We start from the raw sequence: 19,460 nt of genomic DNA, 5'->3' as shown, positions 1-19,460 counted from the left end.
AAAGGTTTTTCAGAATTTTTTGCAACCGGTGTTGTCAGGTAAATATTTGACACCCCTTGTGTACTAGGAAAGCCAGTCACAGATTGTGCATACAGAAGGGACATATTGACTTTGTAACTGATGATGAAAACAACGGGACGGCAATGATTGCGTTATCCCGACTGCTCATCATCAATCATCCTTTTTTATTGTGTGTGGTGCGTGGAGTTCACAAAGTGTTTGTATTTCTGAATACAAAATCAGCCTGATATTGTTTTTCCTTAATAATTGTCAATTAGGAACGAGGAGCTCAATTTAGCTCGAGCGAAAAGAAAAACATGATTATAAATTTTAAAAACCAAAACTTTGAAGATTGACTGTAATTGCCCTTCGGAGTCAATTTCCTACTGTTGTGAATTTGTCTCAACTGATGCACTGTGACTATTCCCTTAAACAGTTTTTGAATTTAAACCTTGCCAGAGGAATTCAGAGTAGCAGACACTTATGGCAAGAGAAAACTGTCCAGCAAATCTCTTAAATGGCTCTTACCTCCGGCTGATGGTAGGTGAACCTTGCAACTACCGAGTTAGGCTGCTTTACTCAGAGAGGATATTATCAAATGAAGCATGCAAGACTCTCACCTTTCTTCACCTTCTTCTCCTCATCCTCACTGCTAGCGCCCAAGAGGGTGAAAATTATTCCAGTTTGAGAATTCAGGCCCACGGCAGTGACCACCATTCTGCCAGATCCCTCCATCACGTGAGTCCCTGAACAAAGCAAGAGAAACACAACCATACAATTGGACATTAGTAGTTGTTACGAATATAATACCTGTGCTATTACTAATGGTGCATTTTTGTTGTGATACAATTTGTAACTTTTCCCCTTCATAATGCAATCGTAAATTGCAGGTTGCTTTACATTTACATTAAGGGATTTAGCATGCTTTACATTTACATATTTATCTTTATTTATTTATTAATTATGCAATAACTCCATCTATGGCTATATTCATGGCAAGAACCAGTTAATCTCTACAAAAGCTGAGTTTGAGGCATCTTCAATTCCCCTAACCTGCCTTTCAACTGTGGGAGGACGATCTTTACGTGAGCTGAAGTCAAATGTGACCCTGGACCACAAAACCAGTCATAAGGGTCAATTTCTTAAAATTAGATTTATACATCATCCAAAAGCTAAATAAATAAGAAATATATTGATGCATGGTTTGTAAAAAAATGAAATATAAAAAAATCACATTTAAAGTTCAAAGTTCCAAAGAAGTCCTTATAGCAGCGCATATTAGTGATGCCTGGGTCTGGGTTTTTTCCCTCTTTTATGAAATATTTGACCCAACCCGCCTCGCACAACTGTTAAACAACCATTAAAATAGACATACTAGGCATTTGTAAATGAAAAGAGGCTTTATTTCAGCCTAAAAATGCTTGGAAACAGCCATTAGATTAAATCGCCCTGTAAACTGGCAACAACAGCTTATTAACCATAGAAACCAGCATGGTCATATTAAAGGGACACTTCACCCATTTGCATTAAGCTTTGTATAGTTAGAAACCCAGTCATGTTTTTGATTGGTCATGCATCATTCCCTCTGTTTCCCCAGAGACGGGAGAAATATGGATTTCAGTGTTGCACTTCCTTCTTTCAATGATGTAAAAATCATCATTTTGCATCATTGAAAGAAGTCCTATATCTTTGTAGAGGGGGTGAGACTACAAACACTCCTTTTTTTCTGTCAAATAGGCACCAAATTCTACATTTATGTTACATTTCGACTGAAAATATGATCCACTTTTAATAAAGATTAATGTTTCCACGGGTGAAATGCTCCTTTAATATAGAGATAGGACATTTTTAACATTCACAAAGCAGCGTTTGTATTATCCATTCACAAATTCCTAACGTTAATTTCTCCCGAACCTCGTCTTTCATCTTAACTTTTATTTCTGTTTGTTTTGTTATTGTGGCTGGCAGTGCAAGCTGCTTGCTGCTTTCGTGACGTGAGGCCAAATGTTTGGGGATATCAAGTTACGTTGCTACTGCTACGTAGGCCTACGTAATTTAACCTTATTAAAAAACCTAATAAAATATGAAAATATGTATTTCCAAATATTTAATATAGGCTACAGGGAATTGCACGCAACATACATGTTTTTTTATTTTGTTTTTAAAGACCCGCCCCAACCTGCCCCCCCAAAGTGACAATTTCTTTACTTGGGTTATAAGACGATCCACGCATCACTAACACATATTATTAATGAAAAGGTTTGTTTTATCGCTCTCTACTGGCTTACCGCTATACATATAAAGCAAACTTGAATGGGAAATCCCCAAAGAGCGGCTAGGAGCAGGTAGCAACAAGATCAAGTTTGTAGGCGAGTTTTTGGCTAATTTTGTTTGTGATTTTGCTGCATCCACTTACAAAAATAATGTTTTGATATATTTACAGTAAGTAATTGACAAAATATCTTCATGGAACAGGATCTTTACATAACATACTAATGATTTTTGGCATAAAAGAAAAATCGATAATTTTGACCCATGCAATGTATTTTTGGCTTTTTCTACAAATGAAGAGTTTCATTGCAAAACGAGATAAATCCGTTTTTTATTTTATTTTTCAGAAATCTAGTTTTTTTGGTGGTGCATTCCAATTAATATCAATTCAACTGCAGTTGGTTTGTTTTGATTTAAACTAGGGATGCACCGATACAGTTACTGGTATCGGGTATCGGCCTCGATACCACATTTTCTAAAGTACTCGTACTCGTTAAAAGTCCCCCGATACCAGGGATCGATACCACGGTCTGAGAAATGTCTACGTTTGAGCGGCGTGTAAGGGGTTAATGCCTCGTGTTGTCCAAAGAGGCAGAGTTTACAACAAACTGGAAAACTAGTCCCTTGTTTTTTTGTTAAATTATATGACTATTTGCTATAGTGACTAAGCTGTTACCTGTAAATTTAAATCATGTTTTATTAAGTACTCTGTATCGGTATCGGCAAGTACTGAAATGCAAGTACTCGTACTCGTATTCCAAAAAAGTGGTATCGGTGCATCCCTAATTTAAACGTTCATAACTTAAAAAATACAGCTAAGTGACACCATAAAACAAAATAATAACATGATAAAATAATAATAAACATGTTTTGACAAAAATGTTAAAAACGGTGTTATCTCGTTTTGCAACAAAACTCTTCAAATATACATGCCAGTTTAAACTTATATATCAACATTATATGTCTACTGTAGTGAATCAGGATATTGTATTAAAACTAGTTTGGACACTGATTTTTGTTTAGTTTTACAACAAAAAAATGTATGAACAAACATATAATGGGTCCATTGCATGCTGAAAAAACGGTACTTAACCAAGTAATGTTAAATGGAAATATGCATACCAGACAACCTGCTGACCCCTTAAAAGCAGTCTGGTTCTTAAATCGAATTGGACAAATGATGTTACATGACTACTGACAAACGGAGTATGAGAACACTGAGACACCTGATTGTTATGCATTACTTCACCACAGTAACCGCTGAAACAACACTATGAAATTTTTCCTCAGCCGACATGTCACACATAAGTAATCACGTGCAAAGTCATTCTCTCTCACAGCCTGTTACTCCAGTAACATCTCAATCACAAAACAAGCCATCATTATTAGTTACAATATAACATTTTTATGAGAGTAGAGGATGCTCAAGCAAATGATTGAACTAGCAATGGCAGATTTTCAAGGTGTGCTTTAAAAAAAAAGGCTGCTTAAGATTAAGGCAGATTACCGAGAGAACGAGCGAAGTGTCTGGGGATAAACCAATATGCATCTGTTCAACCAGTTGACTTACTAAATTTATTGTATTTGTCTTTTAAAGCAGCAGACCGAGGACATTGTTTATCAGCATGAAGGACCCCAAACACACACAGACAACAGCTGCTGAAATTTTTCAGCAACAAAAACATTTTATACTTGATGTATAAATGTAAAGTAAAAACAGAATGGCAATGCTTTTATATTTTTATGTTATATTGACGTTTAACTTTATAATAAAATAAATAAAATAGTGTGTTGTTTAATTAGCATGTTTTTCTGTTTGCTTTGGCACCGAAATTGGTACATAGAACAGGGTTCCCACACCTTAGTTAACTTCAAATTCAAGGACAAATTTCAAGTGAGAGCAAGGTTACATTGTGTTACCTTTAAAGATACATTGTTACAGTTCCCTTTTAAAGGGAACTTGCATTGCGTCACTGCGGTCGGTGACACTTTGGGGAAGCCTCCAAGGGTAAGTGCATCTGAATGTGTATATCAAATTCAACCAATGGTGAGGCTTAACGACAAAGACAGGGTAACGCGAAGCCCGAAGTATATCGCTATCTGAAATATTCCCAAAGACTGCGTTACAGGGACGAAGGAAGTATGGCAAGGGAGACGCAGCGCCTCGTTCCCTTCACAGGGAACAACAGTTACATACGTAACCCGAGACATTTTCATTTTTCAAACACAACTATGCAAAAAAGCAGTTTGGTATGAATCAACATTCCCATACAGAAGATATAAGGATTTAAAGCAAACAGTTTAGCATGTGTGCTTAAAAAGTCAAAAATTTTTATGATATTATCCTACACTACATTTTATTTCCAGAAAACATCTTGCATAAAACAGATTCAAGCACTTTCTATGTATTTCTATTAGGCCCGGGACTCGATTAAAAAAATTAATCTAATTAATTAGAGGCTTTGTAATTAATGAATCGAAATTAATCACATTTTAATCATATATAAATATTTGACATGAGAACATTGAGAAGTTATTTTTTCACATGGATTTTTAGTATACCATGAATAATGACTGAATACATAATCTTAAGCAACAAAATATTGTTTATTTTTGTTCAACCAAGTCGTTGTACCCGGAGTCGGGCTAATGTCCACGCTAGCTGCTATATGTTTTGCATTGAGATGATACTTGAGGCTCGATGTGCTGCGGGTGATATGTGAATTCCTTGTTGCATAGCTTACACACAACCATGCTCTTATCGACGCTTCCATCCGTTCATTTTTTATAAAATAATTTCCCATCCATGGGGCCAACCAAAGCGATCTCATCAGCTTCTTCATTCATGTTCACTGTGGTTTGTTGTTGTCTGAAGTCATGAACGCTAGTTGGTGCTCCAGTATAATCGGTCCACCGAAACTCATCGAATGAGAAATGTTCCGCGGTGCAAAAATAAGTGCGATTAAAATGCGTTAAACATTTTTTTTGTGTAATTAATTAATCTTAATGCGTTAAAGTCCCGGCCCTAATTTCTATGTACCTGTATCTATGTATGTATATTTTAAAAAACTTCCCAGGGCCTTGAATTTTTTTTCCCCAGATTCACAAACTTTCAAGGATTTCAAGGACCTGTGGGAACCCTGATAGAACCAAGAATTTTTTACTGGTATCAATACAGACTACAACAATTTTGGTACCGTGACATCCCTATCTACTACTGCTTGCGTTATTGATTCTTCACTGAAAACAAGAGCAAATCTGTTCAGGGATCTCTAGGAGTACAAGTTTATTTGCTCACCTCAAGGCTTCCAGAAACCTTTGAATAACACATGTATAATAGGAGAGTTAGTGCAATTTGAAGGGTAAAAACAAGCAAAACAAACACGCCGTCTTACCAGAAAGTAGCATGGGGTCCTTCTCCAGAGATTTGCGGACATGATCAGACTCCCCAGTCAGAGCGCTTTCATCAATTTTCAGGTCATTACCCTGGATCAAGATACCATCAGCTGGGAGAAGGTCACCTGATGAAACAGAACAGGGTGGTGAGGGATTGCTTAGTGCACATGGATGGGTTTAAAAAGAGAAGAAGAGCTGCAAAGAAAGATTCAACAAGAGAAAAGGAGCAGAGGCTGGTTTGGTGATCATGATGACAGATCTCTCATGTGGCTGTTGGACCCCCACGCATCGCCCACATTGCAGGCATCATGAGCATCAGTACAATGACTCACGCAAGCCGGTAAGCGTGAGTCATGGGCCATGTTTTGCATCTAAGGAAGACCAACAGTCACATATGATCTGTCACAACCGCTGGAGGACTCACCTAGCAACACGCCTCTAAGGATTAAAGAAAAGGTTCTGGGGGAAACCAATGTTTTATAAATACCACAGCTCTACTAAAGATCACTGAATACAGTGACCGCAATACAGGAAATGACTTCAATGTTGCACGTGCAATGAAAAACCAGCACAGAATATGCCCCAATGTGACTTGTTACTTCTAGATCAATTACACTGTGGAGAAAAATCAACGGGTACAGTAAGTTTAAGCGTAACTCATCACTCATGTCTTCAGATGTGAACTCTCACCATATTTGATTTGTGCGATGTCACCTACAACGATTTCAGCCACAGGTATCTGGATGACCTGGCCTTTGCGAATGACCGTGAACTTCTGTTCCTGCTCAATGCGGCTCTGCAGCCCACGAAATTGTTTCTCTTTGCTCCAGTCGTTGAAAGCGGTCACCAGCACCACAATGATTACAGAGAACAAGATGGCAGCACCTTCGATCCAGCCTGCTTGAGCTTCACCCTCATCCTCAGCACCTCCAGTTGCTTCTCCACAGCCTGGAATCACATAAACGCAAAAAGGAAATAAATCGTAACACCCTTTACATGCCTAAAATATCCTTTTTATACAAAATCTGCATCTCAACTATCCAAGCTAAATAGAAGCCATTGAAAGGTTCATTTAACCTTTAGAGGCCATTAGGAAACAGAGCAATATCAACAGCAGCTGTACGCTTATGTTTTGATGGCATCTCTTCTTCAGAAAGACTTTCTCTTGCCAGATCACAAATTTACACTTCATTGACCTAATTTCCTTCTGGAGAATTGGATGACAGTCTAAGGTCAGCCTTGTGGTTTCAGCCATATGGAGAATAGGAAGAAGCCAAATTCAAGTTTTCCGGCACTCAAATTGGATTTTTTGAATAACAGTCCCAAATGGGGCTGTAATTAAAACTTAAGACGCCAAAAATGTTGAGCAACTTACAAAAATCTGGATCAAAACAAAACAAAATCACACTGGTCCCTGAACAATAAAAGCCTGGAGCTCTATAAAAGGCTTTAATGATTGTTTCTTTGGTTTCGAGATATGGAAGTCTAACAATAATAATGTTCAAACAGATTGAAAAATTTGTTAAAGGCAGCACTCACTGTCGTGGCCTTTCCCTGACGGGTGGTAGAAAGACAGGCAGAGGGAAATAAGAGCTGCCACCTCCAGAATAATGAGGGTGACATCCTGGAGGGCTTCCCACACTAGCTGAAGAAAAGTCTTGGACTTCTTTGGGGGGATGAAGTTCTGACCAAACGCTGCGTGGCGTTTTTCCAAATCAGTAGGGTTACCAGAGAGTCCTGCAAAAGGTACAAAAAAGACATTAAAGGTCAGATTCTGAAATATGCATAACAGCTAATATTGCCATTGTAAACAGACATCTCTGAATGCAAATCAATGAAATTCTGTTGTGATATATTACGCTTCTTTATGTATGTATTTGATTTATTTTTTATTTATTGTTCAGTTGATCTGTTGTATAAACGCCTGCAGCCAATTCACACTCCTACTCGAGTGATAATGCTTTATAGAGTACCGGAGGGATGATGTATTTTTGTAGGCTAACCTGGAAGATAAAAAAGCCTATTTATTTTTTCCATAGACATTTGGATTATTGCAAAAAATAAGGTGTGTTTAACAAATGTTTATGACACAATATTTATTAATTTTGAAAGCAAAATTGAGCTTTTTATATTTCTAGTAAACACATTTACACTTAAATAAAATTTTTAAAGATTCGTCTGTGAAGATTAACTTGTTGGACAAAACATGTAAGAGTGTCCCGCTAACCTCCGGGTTGGCCAACAAAAATATGTCATCACTGTGGACTCACTGTCTTGTTTTTGCAACTGTAAAGTGATTATATAATTATTTCTCAGTCTCTTTTTTATAATTCAACCAGAGAATACAGAAAATGTGTATGTAGTATTACAAACAGTATAAAAGTATAAGCTGAAGTGTCAAGTATTTAGGGTAAACTCCCCTTTCACTTGAGCAATAGCAGGCAGCTGTAGGATCTCTTAAACCTAAATGAAATTAAATCCTAATTTCTCATTCTAATGGAATGACTTCAGGACTTCAGTCTCCTCAAAAAGCTCAAGATGTGTTTCGTGCCAAGAGAGGCCACACTTAATACTGACTGATGCCTGAAGAAGACATTTAGTTCTGAAATTTGTTTTGATTTTAACTGTGTGTACACATTTCCTGTATTTTCTGTTTGTATCTTTAAAAAAATATATGGATGGACATTAAAACTTTGCTAAAACAACAAAGCTAGTAATGGTGGCCAAAGACTTTTGCATAGTACTGTATATAACACACACACACACACACACACACACACACACACACACACACACACACACACAGCTTTAAAAACACACGTGTTAGCAAAATCACTGACTGGCGTGTATACACCTGCCTGACAAGATGCCTGACACTACATGTACCACCTTATTTGTGGCTCGTTTGCATTTTGGACCAAAGTGGTCGCAGACAAATAAGTTGTATTAATAAAAGGCACATTGTCATTTGCTTTTCTGCATGCACAATTCAAAACAACCATTACAAAAAAGCCAGCCAGACTGATAGCACACCCTGCTTCATTTAATACGAGAACAATTGAGCCTGCCTGGATGGAAGCGATGAATCTTAAAACCAACATGCTCTGTCAACCTTCATTTAAGCATGAGTTTGCTTTTGCGGTGGGCGTTGTTGGAACAGTAATCAGACACCTTCAGAAGGTTATTATTTTAAGTACACGCACAATAAACGCAGTCAGATATTCCTGCATTTCAGGTGGATTATCATGGATGTGTGTCAAGCTTTATATGAGCGTCGAAACAATTCATCAGTGTTGAGAGCAGGAGTGCTTGTAGCCGATAAGCCCAGAATATTGAATGAGTTTTAGACTTTGATGTAATCAACCAGAAACTAGTACAAGGGGGATTGGGAAGGTTTACGCAAAAAAAAAAATGTCGCTCGAAGCGAATTCACGCGTTTTAGGCCATACAATTTTTTTTTGTTGCATGCAGCAAACATCTCCTCACTATTTGCTAGCTGCCTATCCCCTGAACACACTGTAAAAAAAACGTGGTCTCTGTAGACAGCCCAGGCTCCACAAACGGCAACAAAAACAAAGTGGCACAGCCTACAACCACGAAACATTACAAACATGTTCCAGCCAATAAACGACAAGAAGGATTTGGGGGTGGGGGGTTAGTGCGTGTGCACATGAAGGGGGTGTGTTTAACGCTATCTTCATTTTTTCTCTTTGTATAACCTACCAAATATGGGTAGTTTCTTAAAAAAAAATTGAGCAAAAAGCTGAAATAATTGCATTTTTGTTAAGGACTTTTGTTAGAGATCAAAATCAGAATGATGATTAAAACATACACAGAGTTTATAATGTTGTGGGATTAGCTGATGCTTTAGTTGTTTATAAACTGAGTAAGAGCACCACCTAGTGGATAATAGATATTATAGATTAACGTAAAAACTCATCAACGAAGCGTCATTGGCAGGGAAATGTTTTATCTCAATTGATGAGATAACTCGTCAATGGCAGAGAAAGAGTTAATAGGGCCAGAGGCCTCCAATGTATATGCAAAGCAGAGATGGAAATCAGCACCCGCCACCAGCCAAATGTGGGTGATTTTGGCGGGTAAACTTGCTTCACCTACCGGCCACCGTGGCCGGTAAATAAAAATAGTATGTTGTTTACCCGGACACTTTTAGAGGAGCCACACCTTCAAAAAATGTGGCGTCACATCGTAGGCGTAAAGAGGTCTGCAGAGAAAACATCTCAGGAGGAGCCAGTGGACAAAGAGGCGAAGGTCAAAAAGTTTTTTTTTTAAGAATGATGGAGAAAAGCAGACATGGATGCCCGCGATTAGTTAGTTTACGATTGTCCCGTACACGCATGCATATTAATCGGTTGTCACTTCACCTTTAAATGCTTAATTCTGTTCTGTACACACACAGTTCAGTAATTTATGGGACTGACAACTGCATTCTAAAACCAAATTAACTCCTGCAAAATGCAGGTAGTGACAACTGCATTGCAGAAACACTGTACATAAACTGAACGACAAGTAGTTAATAAAGTGTTTAAACATGCCTCATGTACATGACAGGTCTCTCTTTTGAAAAAATAAATGCCTAGAAGGGGGGAAAACTCTTCTGTATGCGTGGTTCAGAAAAAAACAGCAGGTTTGCTGACTAGTGTTGCACAATCTTGCACGAAAAAAACGGCGAACAAGAAAAATCTAATAATTAACCGAAATAAATCCAAATGCTTTATCTCAACGATCAAAATATTTGTACAGGCATGTTCACACTTTAATAACACCAAAAACTTGATTGCTTCATGAGCCAAAAGCCATAAACGGTTAAGCACCAAAGCGGTATATAAGTACAAAAAAGACGAGGACCTGGCAACACTGTGCTGTGGATCAGCCTCACAAATGCGTGCCATACACAATGCCAAGATGGCGGTTTATTGCAAAACAACGCTGTTCAATTATTTTGGTCAAAGCTGTGAGAGATGAGCACGTGAGACGGCAGAACGTTGCTATTGTTATCTCTTTGTCAATCATCAGATTTTCGTGCAGACATAAAACAAACATTTAGGGGATTCACTCGTGCATTTAAATGTGGCTGTCACTACCGAAAGTAGTTTGCAGTGTGTACAAGTCTGACAATGTTCTGGTCTGTATGTTCTGATCTTATATTTCACATAAAAAGAAAACATCTTAAAGGTGTTTGTTTAACTTAATCTGCCCTACTCATTTACTGAAATGTATATCAGTTTATGGTTTGTGTGTTTATAAGAGAGTAAGTGTATTTCATTAAGACTTAAGATTAAATAAACTGCTTAAGTACCGATATTGTAGATCTTGTATTATTAATTAGATATATAGATTTTGAAATCCACCAGCCACAGCGGCCGGTGGAAATTTTTTTTTCCATACCAGGTGCAAAGCCCTATTGATTATTTTTTTATGTTTTCAGGAGGTTTTGGGAGCCTTAACATACTCAAAAAGTCTTGAAACTTGGCACAAATCATCTGGAATTATACGCCCTGCAAAGGGGTCTGTATTGCTCCCTGTAATGCAAAAAAAATCTTGGTGTACAGATTGTGCCTACATGTATGCATGTAGGTGCATAGATCTGCACAGGGTTGCACATATCTGCCTTGTGCATAGGTTTTCTGTTTTTCCGGTCCCTACAAGTAAAAAACGTGTCTTGCCAAGTTACAAACTACAGACAGATCAGATATGATAAGGTGATCTCAACAGCAGGCTTTAAAAAAAGACACATTTTCAAAGCAGAAACATCCCGTCAGTATTGCTAAATATATAATGAAACAGAGAAATCAGTAGAGGCAAGAACAGCGTGTGCGCAATCCTCCTCAAAAGACCCAGACTGTGTCAACTGACCAGCCTGTTCATGATCAACACTGCAGCAAGATCTCAAGGGGGAAAGAGATGAAAAAGGTTGCAGCTGAGATTTTAGATAAGAACCAGAATATAGATACAATAAGAGTCTGACTTTGTGGAGGACAAAGCATATTGACTAATTCATTACAGCTGCTGTTTCTACAATTTGCATCACTGGCACGAAAACCCTCCACAGGCTTAACAATGAAACAGAAACTGACATTTATCATCAGATCAAGAGAGCAATGTTGTGACAGCGCAACAGTGTTTAAGCCACTTAAAAGTTGATTTCTCAGAAAAGTTGACTTCTAGCTCACATCATTATATTAAAAAAAAAATGCACGTAGCAACTTCAATAAATTCTGCGTTTATAAGACAACATCATAGTCTACTTTTCTAGATTTTTTGAGAGTAAATCAGGAGAATAGTTGGGAATCATATTAAGGCCTGAGTATAGTCAATTTTTACATGTATGTGAGGGGCCGCGTACAGTTTCCGTCATGAGAAGATTATTTGCGAAGTCCTCGCTCACCGGCAGATTTTTTAAAACATTGTATGCGTAGGTCGTGCATGTGCCTACAGCAGATTGTAATATGCAGCCCAGCAGATGCACTGCATTTTGTCGCAATTTGCATGCATTAAATGTCTGCGTACGATAAACTATACTTTGCAAGGCTGTATGTTCGACTGTGCGCGTACGTTTGCATACATGTAATATACTCTGGGCTTTGTAATTCCATTCATCTTTCACATCGTATTTTTTTCAGTTGAAACTAGATCTTTTGAAAAGCAATGCACGCACACAGATCTCACCAAAACCAATTCCTCTGTTTTATAATATATTTAGCAAAACAGACAGGATGTGGCCGCTTTGAAAAAGTGTCTTTTCGACAGCCTGCTGTCGAAATCGCTCATTCATATCTGATCTGTCTGCAGTTTGTGAATTCAGGGCTACATATGTTGGTTATGAATCAGGTTGAGCCAATCATGTTTAATGCTTAGTCATTTGGCTCATAAGCTGGCTGACATAAAACACGTGCTTGCAGAATTCCACCAAATTGGAGCTCACGTCATTCACAAAGTAATTCATACCCCAATGCATTTTCATTTTGAAATATGCCTTTACTTACTGATTAAAATGTAGTACTCTTATTTACCATTTCCCCCAAAAAGCAACACAGAAAATACAAAACTCTTTGCATTGATTCTGTCTGAGACGTCTCATAAACACCAAACAATTCTTTATTACTGGGGCAGCGTTCGGTAATCAAGAAACCCCTCTGTTTGCCCTCTACTATAAACAAGCTGAAGGTCAAAATTGATTTTCCAGAGATTGCACCTCTCTTTATTTCTCCTCATCTATTTATCTCTTGCTGCACTAACGGTCCATTCCAGGCCGGCCTGTGAGTGATTTGTATATGTGTCGACATTTACGAGATTGAAAATTAGGGCAAAAGCATCCTTGCCTTCCCTGTGGAATATCAAGTGGAAATGCCGTTACTAAGCATTTCAAAGGCATATGAAATCATCCCGAGTTTCTCATTTTGGCTAAATGTTGTTTTTCATACCCACTTTCTCAGCAATAGCTCTATATCAACTGAATACATAAATGTAATGTTCAGTAGCAAAACAGTATGGCAGGTGTATTCCCACAAATCATCTGACTCACAAAAGCACCACCAAGAACGGCACTGTCGAAAACAATGCTTTCAGTTTGGAAACGAGGAGCCGGTCATGCAAATCAGGTAAACAACAGTTCTGTCTGGCCTGAGGAAAGCCCAGGTCTTAGACAAAGCTGGAATGGATAAAACAATGTGAATGTCCATCTTAATAACAAGGCGGCCTCTGTTCAGAAGATCATCACACAGAGGCACCCAAATATTATTCATTTGTTTATTCCCTAGATGCTAAGAGGAGCTGACTGCCTCCAGACAACTGCAGTCACATCTATGGCTGGGAGACTGTTGCCGGGGGGCTGGTGTCAAGGTGATGGAAGTGAGGGCTTTGAAATAGGATGCAGAGAGGTGACGGTTGTGATGGCAATGGAGCAGATCATTAATAGGGCCGCAGAGCTCAGCAGGGCCAGACTGACAACCAAGCACAACAGGCTGCATTTCAGCTTGACACACAAGTGACTTCACAAAACAGAAACAAAAGACACATATAGAGACTGAAGGAAATACAGGGCAGACTTTTGTGTAAAATAGATTTACTTTTATACTTCTTGACTCGCTACATCCTATATGGTCTTGCAATTAGTACAATATTATAATATATAAATAAATAAATGTGTGTGTGAACATTTTCTCCAAATATTATTTCAAATGCACATGCTGTTTGTGAGGTGTGGCCGGCTTCACGCGATCGGCGTGCTGCCGCGCATGGCGCGGATCGGCAGGTTGCTAGGGCATAGGTGCACGTAATTATCTGTTTATTTATTAATCACGCATGGCAATGTTACTGATGTCATACGCCGGTCTGCGTAGCTCAACACGACGTCAAACACGCATCTCCAGACCCAGTCTTTACTACCACATGCGCTTGTAACACTAACCAGACATCCAAATGCTGCCATATCCACAATAAATAAATAAAGCCACATGATCATCGTTTTCGTGATCGATCATCGATGCCACGTTCGAGTACTCGAGCAATTGCGTCTTCCAATTGTATGAGTTTTTGAGTTTTTACACATAGCCAGTTAATATTTATCTATTTTTATATATTTTGTAAATTTGAATAATAAATGAACACAATATTGCATGGCAAATACTTGGTATTGTAAGACTTCAGCTGGTATAGTACCGCAAGATGTTTATGCTATTTTAACAGCCTTCCACACAGCTTATTGTCAAGTCTAAAACCAAACAACAGCTTTGTCCAAGTTGATGTGGCAAGCAAGGTGATCATGTTTTCACATACAAAAGGGAAAAGTTTGTAACAACTTGGATTTCTGTCTCCTTGCACAAAGCTACCATATGGTTTCAGATTTAAAAAGCTTAAAATATGGCGCACAGGTGCTCAGGGCTGGACTGGTAATCTGGCATACCGGGCAAATGCCCGGTGGGCCGACGCACTTGGCCGACGTTGGCCAACGACTGGCCCAAAAAGCAGAAACAGCGGCCCATTGGTTCATTTTCCATACTGACACTGGGCTGGCCCAATCATCTCTTAACAGGCTCCGCCCCTCCCCTTCTGTTTCTTGTGTCAGATGCAGTCCACAAGGAGGAGTATCATTCACACGACATATCATACATCTCACACTATTTTGTCTGACCAGCCCATAACACTCGTACATCGCGCAACGTAGGCCGTTGCTTTCTTTGTTTGTTTCTGTTTTCACGTAACTCATTAATGGTGCTAAAAGGCGCGGTGGCTATGTACTGCATTTTCCCAAAAAGTTAGAGTAAGATTTTTTTTCCGGACAGACCAGCCCAGGAGACACCTAATCCGCAGCCCATTGGTCCTTTTTATTTGACATTTGGCTAGCCAAAATTAATCACAACTTTTCAGGCTTATTTATGAAGCATGCAACGTCAGTGTGCGTCTGAGATGCGAGTTGACGTGCGGTAAGCAGAACTGCTTTTAAATCACTGTCGTTAGATATCCTCTTGATAAAACGCAGTCAAAAACACAAATGATAGACCAATGGCTGCTTGCAAAATGACAGTGATTACACTGCAATGAAATACAGTGTGTGCAGAATTATTAGGAAGCTACATCAAACTTTTGATCACAGTTTTTATCAAACATATTAACTAATTCCAAACCAAATTAATCTTAATAACTACCATTAATTATGTAAATAAAGCATTTATAAGTAAGACATTATTGTAAACGATGACTGGCTGGAGAAAAAAGCACCTTAACGAAGATGGGCAGAATTATTTGTTCTTATAATTAAAAATGGACAAAAAAAATAGTTTAACAAACATGCTGGAAATTCATTATATGATGTCCATAAGAAAGATGCCATGCATGGAAATTGCAAAATTGAGGTTTGACTATTAGACAAGAAATCCTGATTCGGGGCAGAAAGCTCATTATATAGGGTGAACAGGAAAAATATACACAAAATTGAATGTTAGTTATTAAAATTACTGTTGTTTAAATTGGTAAAAGGTGTTCAGAAAAAAGTTATCAAAATATTGAGCACACACTGTAATGAGACTTGTGGATCTGCCGTGAGACTGCGACTTCATTGTAAATTTATCAGGTCTCAGTGTTATCATAAGTTATCATAAGCTTTTTACCCCGCTTACATTTTTGTAATGTCACGTGTCAGCTCTTATACTTTTCTACTTAATCATTATATGGAGTTGGTAGTCAAGATTGCACAAAGATTTGTGATCCTATGTAGTGGGCCGGCCTGGGCCAAAATGCCAGGGCCAATTTTTTGTCCCAGTCCAGCCCTGCAGGTGCTTGATGGTGTTTATGTAACTTGACCTCTATGGTCAGTACTGTCATTGTAGAAATTTTCATTGTAGAAATAAGAAAAAAAACATTAATTTTCATATTCTTTGTATTTCATGCTGAAGCAGAAGTTTACATTTTTTGATGAACCGTTTTTTTTTTTTCAAACAACCGATTCCACCTTAAGACTGCATTTTGTTTTCTCCTCTTGGCTAGGATGGGAGGTGAGGGAGGAATTCAAAACACATGGACAGCATAAGGGCCGTGGCTTGCTGGAGAACAGCCAGACACACCCCCGACAGCTAGACAAAATCTCTCTTTCTCTCTGAACAGCACGTCCATCATTCTCTCACAACATCACTGCACCTCAGTCTTGCATTAAATGCACCAGGACAGCATCTCATATCTTTTCTAATTCTTGATATGCTGGTTTTACACCAAATGTGTGTGTTTGTCAAAACAATGGCATCTCTAAATTAAACACTGTATTGTTAAACCTATGCAATGATCGAAACGTGGAGCACAACAGTTTATTGCATGTGTGTTAAACAAAAATAAAAAGTCTGATCATTTACTCTGTGCTTCATTTTAAACCACTTTCTGTTTTTTATTTTTTCATACACTTAGAATCTTCAGGCGTCTTTCTCATTTACTGCACTGATATTAAAAACAACATTGATTTAAACCTTTATTGGTAATTTAGCTGTTGCTGGTGGTTATTTCACTTTGTCAATGAAGTGTTTCATAGTGACCAATTGTTACTCAATTTTTGCAATGCTTTCCTACTGCACCACAAAACATGCAATTTTACTTTTACTAGTACATTTTTCATACAGCAAGTTACAGCCATATTTTTAACTACAGTCTGATAGCCTTGAATGAAATAGACATGGAAATATTGAATGAATATATAAAAATACAGCTCTTATAATCCATTAAAAAGCCCACTTTGGTTGCCCATTCTGATGGTATAAATGTAAATTAGACACAATGCTCTTACTGTGCAAAACACTTCTAGAATTTAAGGAGGTGTAGTTTTAATAAAGGTCTTAGTATGTCATGCAAGACTGGTCTTCAATTAGCTTTACATTTTATAACACTGGGGGGAGAAAAGCCATTTTGTTACACACTTTACACCCATTAATACGGTGCACTACAGGAACTTTAAGAAGTACTGTTCACTGCATTCTAGCAAGGCATATAGATATAACGAAATGTTTACTGATACTATGTACATCTTCGAGTTTCCCTTTCTGTAAATACAGCAAAGAAGAAAAAAACTTGAATTTTATACACTAAAAAAGGATAAAATTGAGTGTAAAGGTGCCAAAGAATGCATTGAAATAATGTGTTAAATTTTTCTCTGATATCTACATAGAAGGTATGTGGCTTTACTAAGTGCAAAAATTAAACAGAGATTTAAAGGATTAGTGCATTTTCTTAAAAAAAAAATCCAGATAATTTACTCGTCACCATGTCATCCAAAATGTTGATGTCTTTTTTTTGTTCAGTCGAGAAGAAATTATGTTTTTTGAGGAAAACATTCCAGGATTTTTCTAATTTTAATGGACTTTAATGGACCCCAACACTTAACAGTTTTAATGCAGTTTAAAATTGCAGTTTCGATAATGGTCTTATCTAGCAAAACGATTATTTGCACTTTTAAACGACAACTACTCGTCTTTCTCCGGTCCTGTGATGCGCCAGTGCGACCTTGCAAAATACGTCATCACGTCAAGAGGTCATGGATGACGTATGCAAAACTACGCCCCAGTTTTAGAAGTGTGGAGAAAGAGGACCGTTCCGATGTTGTTGTATGTCGAATGATACTAATTAATGTCTTTGTGTTATTTAAACTGTATTTAAACTGTTAAGTGTTGGTGTCCATTAAAGTCCATTAAATGAGAAAAATCCAGGTATGTTTTCTTCAAAAAACATAATTTCTTCTCGACCGAACAAAGAAAGACATCAACATTTTGGACGACATGGTGGTGAGTAAATTATCTGAATTTCTTTTAAGAAAATGGACTAATCCTTCAACATGTCAATTTACAATCCATCTCGACTGTAACGTCACAGTAACGTGGTGTTAAATTGAGATTGGCATGTTTTCCAGCTGTCTTTTGCATGCACAAGGTTTACATGAGGAAAAAAAATTGGGTCTGAGGCTCAATATGTCATTACCATATACCGAGCTCATATTATACATCTATGCCTAGGTAACTACAGTTTTACATTCTAAGCACCTTTAATTGAGCTTTTATTGGAAGATAAAAGTATAATCAAATTTGTAAAAATATTTAACAAACATGCAGCTGGTGAATGCGACAAACATGAAGGACGACGTTTCAAATCTTTAGAAAATTTCAGAGCTGCACTTGCAAATTCTTTGCAGGCCTATCAAGTGTTCATTTCATAAGTGTAGTGAACATTAATAAAAAAGAGAGGTGAAGGAGATCTAAAGCCAGTGCCATGCATGTGGGTGTTTTGGAAAATCTTCATCCACTGCATGAGGTGCCCTTTGAAAAAAGACCACCAAACTCCCCTGTGGTAACCATGAACTCTTGGGAGGTTCTTGACAAGTAAACTCCACACGCACATATCACAAACATGCACAATATGTATATATTGTAGCCAGCATGATTAACACCTGTATTATGAAACGACTTTCAGGAAAGCACGTAGTGCATGATGGTCAGCGGTCAACCAGTCACAGGAAAGAGTGTGTGCAGGGTCACGATATGAAAAAAGAAATGGCGAACAGGCTTAGCAAAGCTGACGGTTTGTTTTGTTCAGTACAACTTGACAACCGAGTAGTGTGTGAAGCATAGTATATTTTTAGCTCTTTACAAAGTCAACAACTGTGTTATGCTTTGTTTCAAAATCTGCTCAGATTTGAAAAGTCAAGTGATAGAAATTGTATCTGTGTAAGGCATTTATGCCCTTCTGCACAGGCTTGTGATGTGTGACAGTCACAAGCCTTTAGCTTATGTATCAGGCTATTCAGATGAGAAAGAAATGTCTGCATTAATTAATCATCAGTAAATCAATGCAGATATAATCCTGCATTTGGACATAACAGTGGGCTGTGATGTGCTTTTGCTGCCATGGCAACTTGCAATAGAGGGCATTCAAATGGCATTTTTACTCTTATCCACAAAATCACATGCCAAATGAATAAGATCTGCACTTTTTAAAATGTCACCTTTACACCCTTGATACATTTAAATGTGAATCAGCATCAATTTATAGGTCATTTAAAGAGAAAATATACACACAAATATTCTTACTGTAAATGTCCTGATAATACTGCTAGTGGCTGGATGGGCTTATAAAAACAAATTTTTGATTATTCTTTTTTATATTTATTATTTTACTATGTATTTTTTATTTTGTCACAATTTCACAAAATACCTATATCACGCTAAACTTGACGCTTTAGCAAATAGCAAATTGTATTTTCAATTACTTATTGCAGATCGTATATTCGATTAGTGGCTTGA

The 19,460-nt window shown here is 37.8% G+C and overlaps 1 protein-coding gene across 7 annotated transcripts in view; it reads right to left on the bottom strand.

Annotated features, from left to right (window-relative positions):
- atp2b4 (ATPase plasma membrane Ca2+ transporting 4) overlaps window positions 1-19,460 on the bottom strand; it is a 94,055-nt gene that overhangs the window by 35,363 nt on the left and 39,232 nt on the right. For all 7 annotated transcript variants that reach the window (XM_065241387.1, XM_065241384.2, XM_065241386.1 and 4 more), the window contains exons 3-6: window positions 7,207-7,404; window positions 6,358-6,615; window positions 5,667-5,792; window positions 621-746 (exon numbers count right to left, since the gene is read on the bottom strand). In XM_065241387.1, the coding sequence (XP_065097459.1) occupies window positions 621-746; window positions 5,667-5,792; window positions 6,358-6,615; window positions 7,207-7,404 (708 nt within the window). The remainder of the gene's footprint in view (window positions 1-620; window positions 747-5,666; window positions 5,793-6,357; window positions 6,616-7,206; window positions 7,405-19,460) is intronic.

This window comes from Paramisgurnus dabryanus, chromosome 14 (assembly GCF_030506205.2).
Source record: "Paramisgurnus dabryanus chromosome 14, PD_genome_1.1, whole genome shotgun sequence".
In the NCBI taxonomy this organism is placed as follows: Eukaryota; Metazoa; Chordata; class Actinopteri; order Cypriniformes; family Cobitidae; genus Paramisgurnus; species Paramisgurnus dabryanus.
Note: the sequence above shows the minus strand (reverse complement) of the source record. Positions and strands in the feature narration are given on the sequence as shown.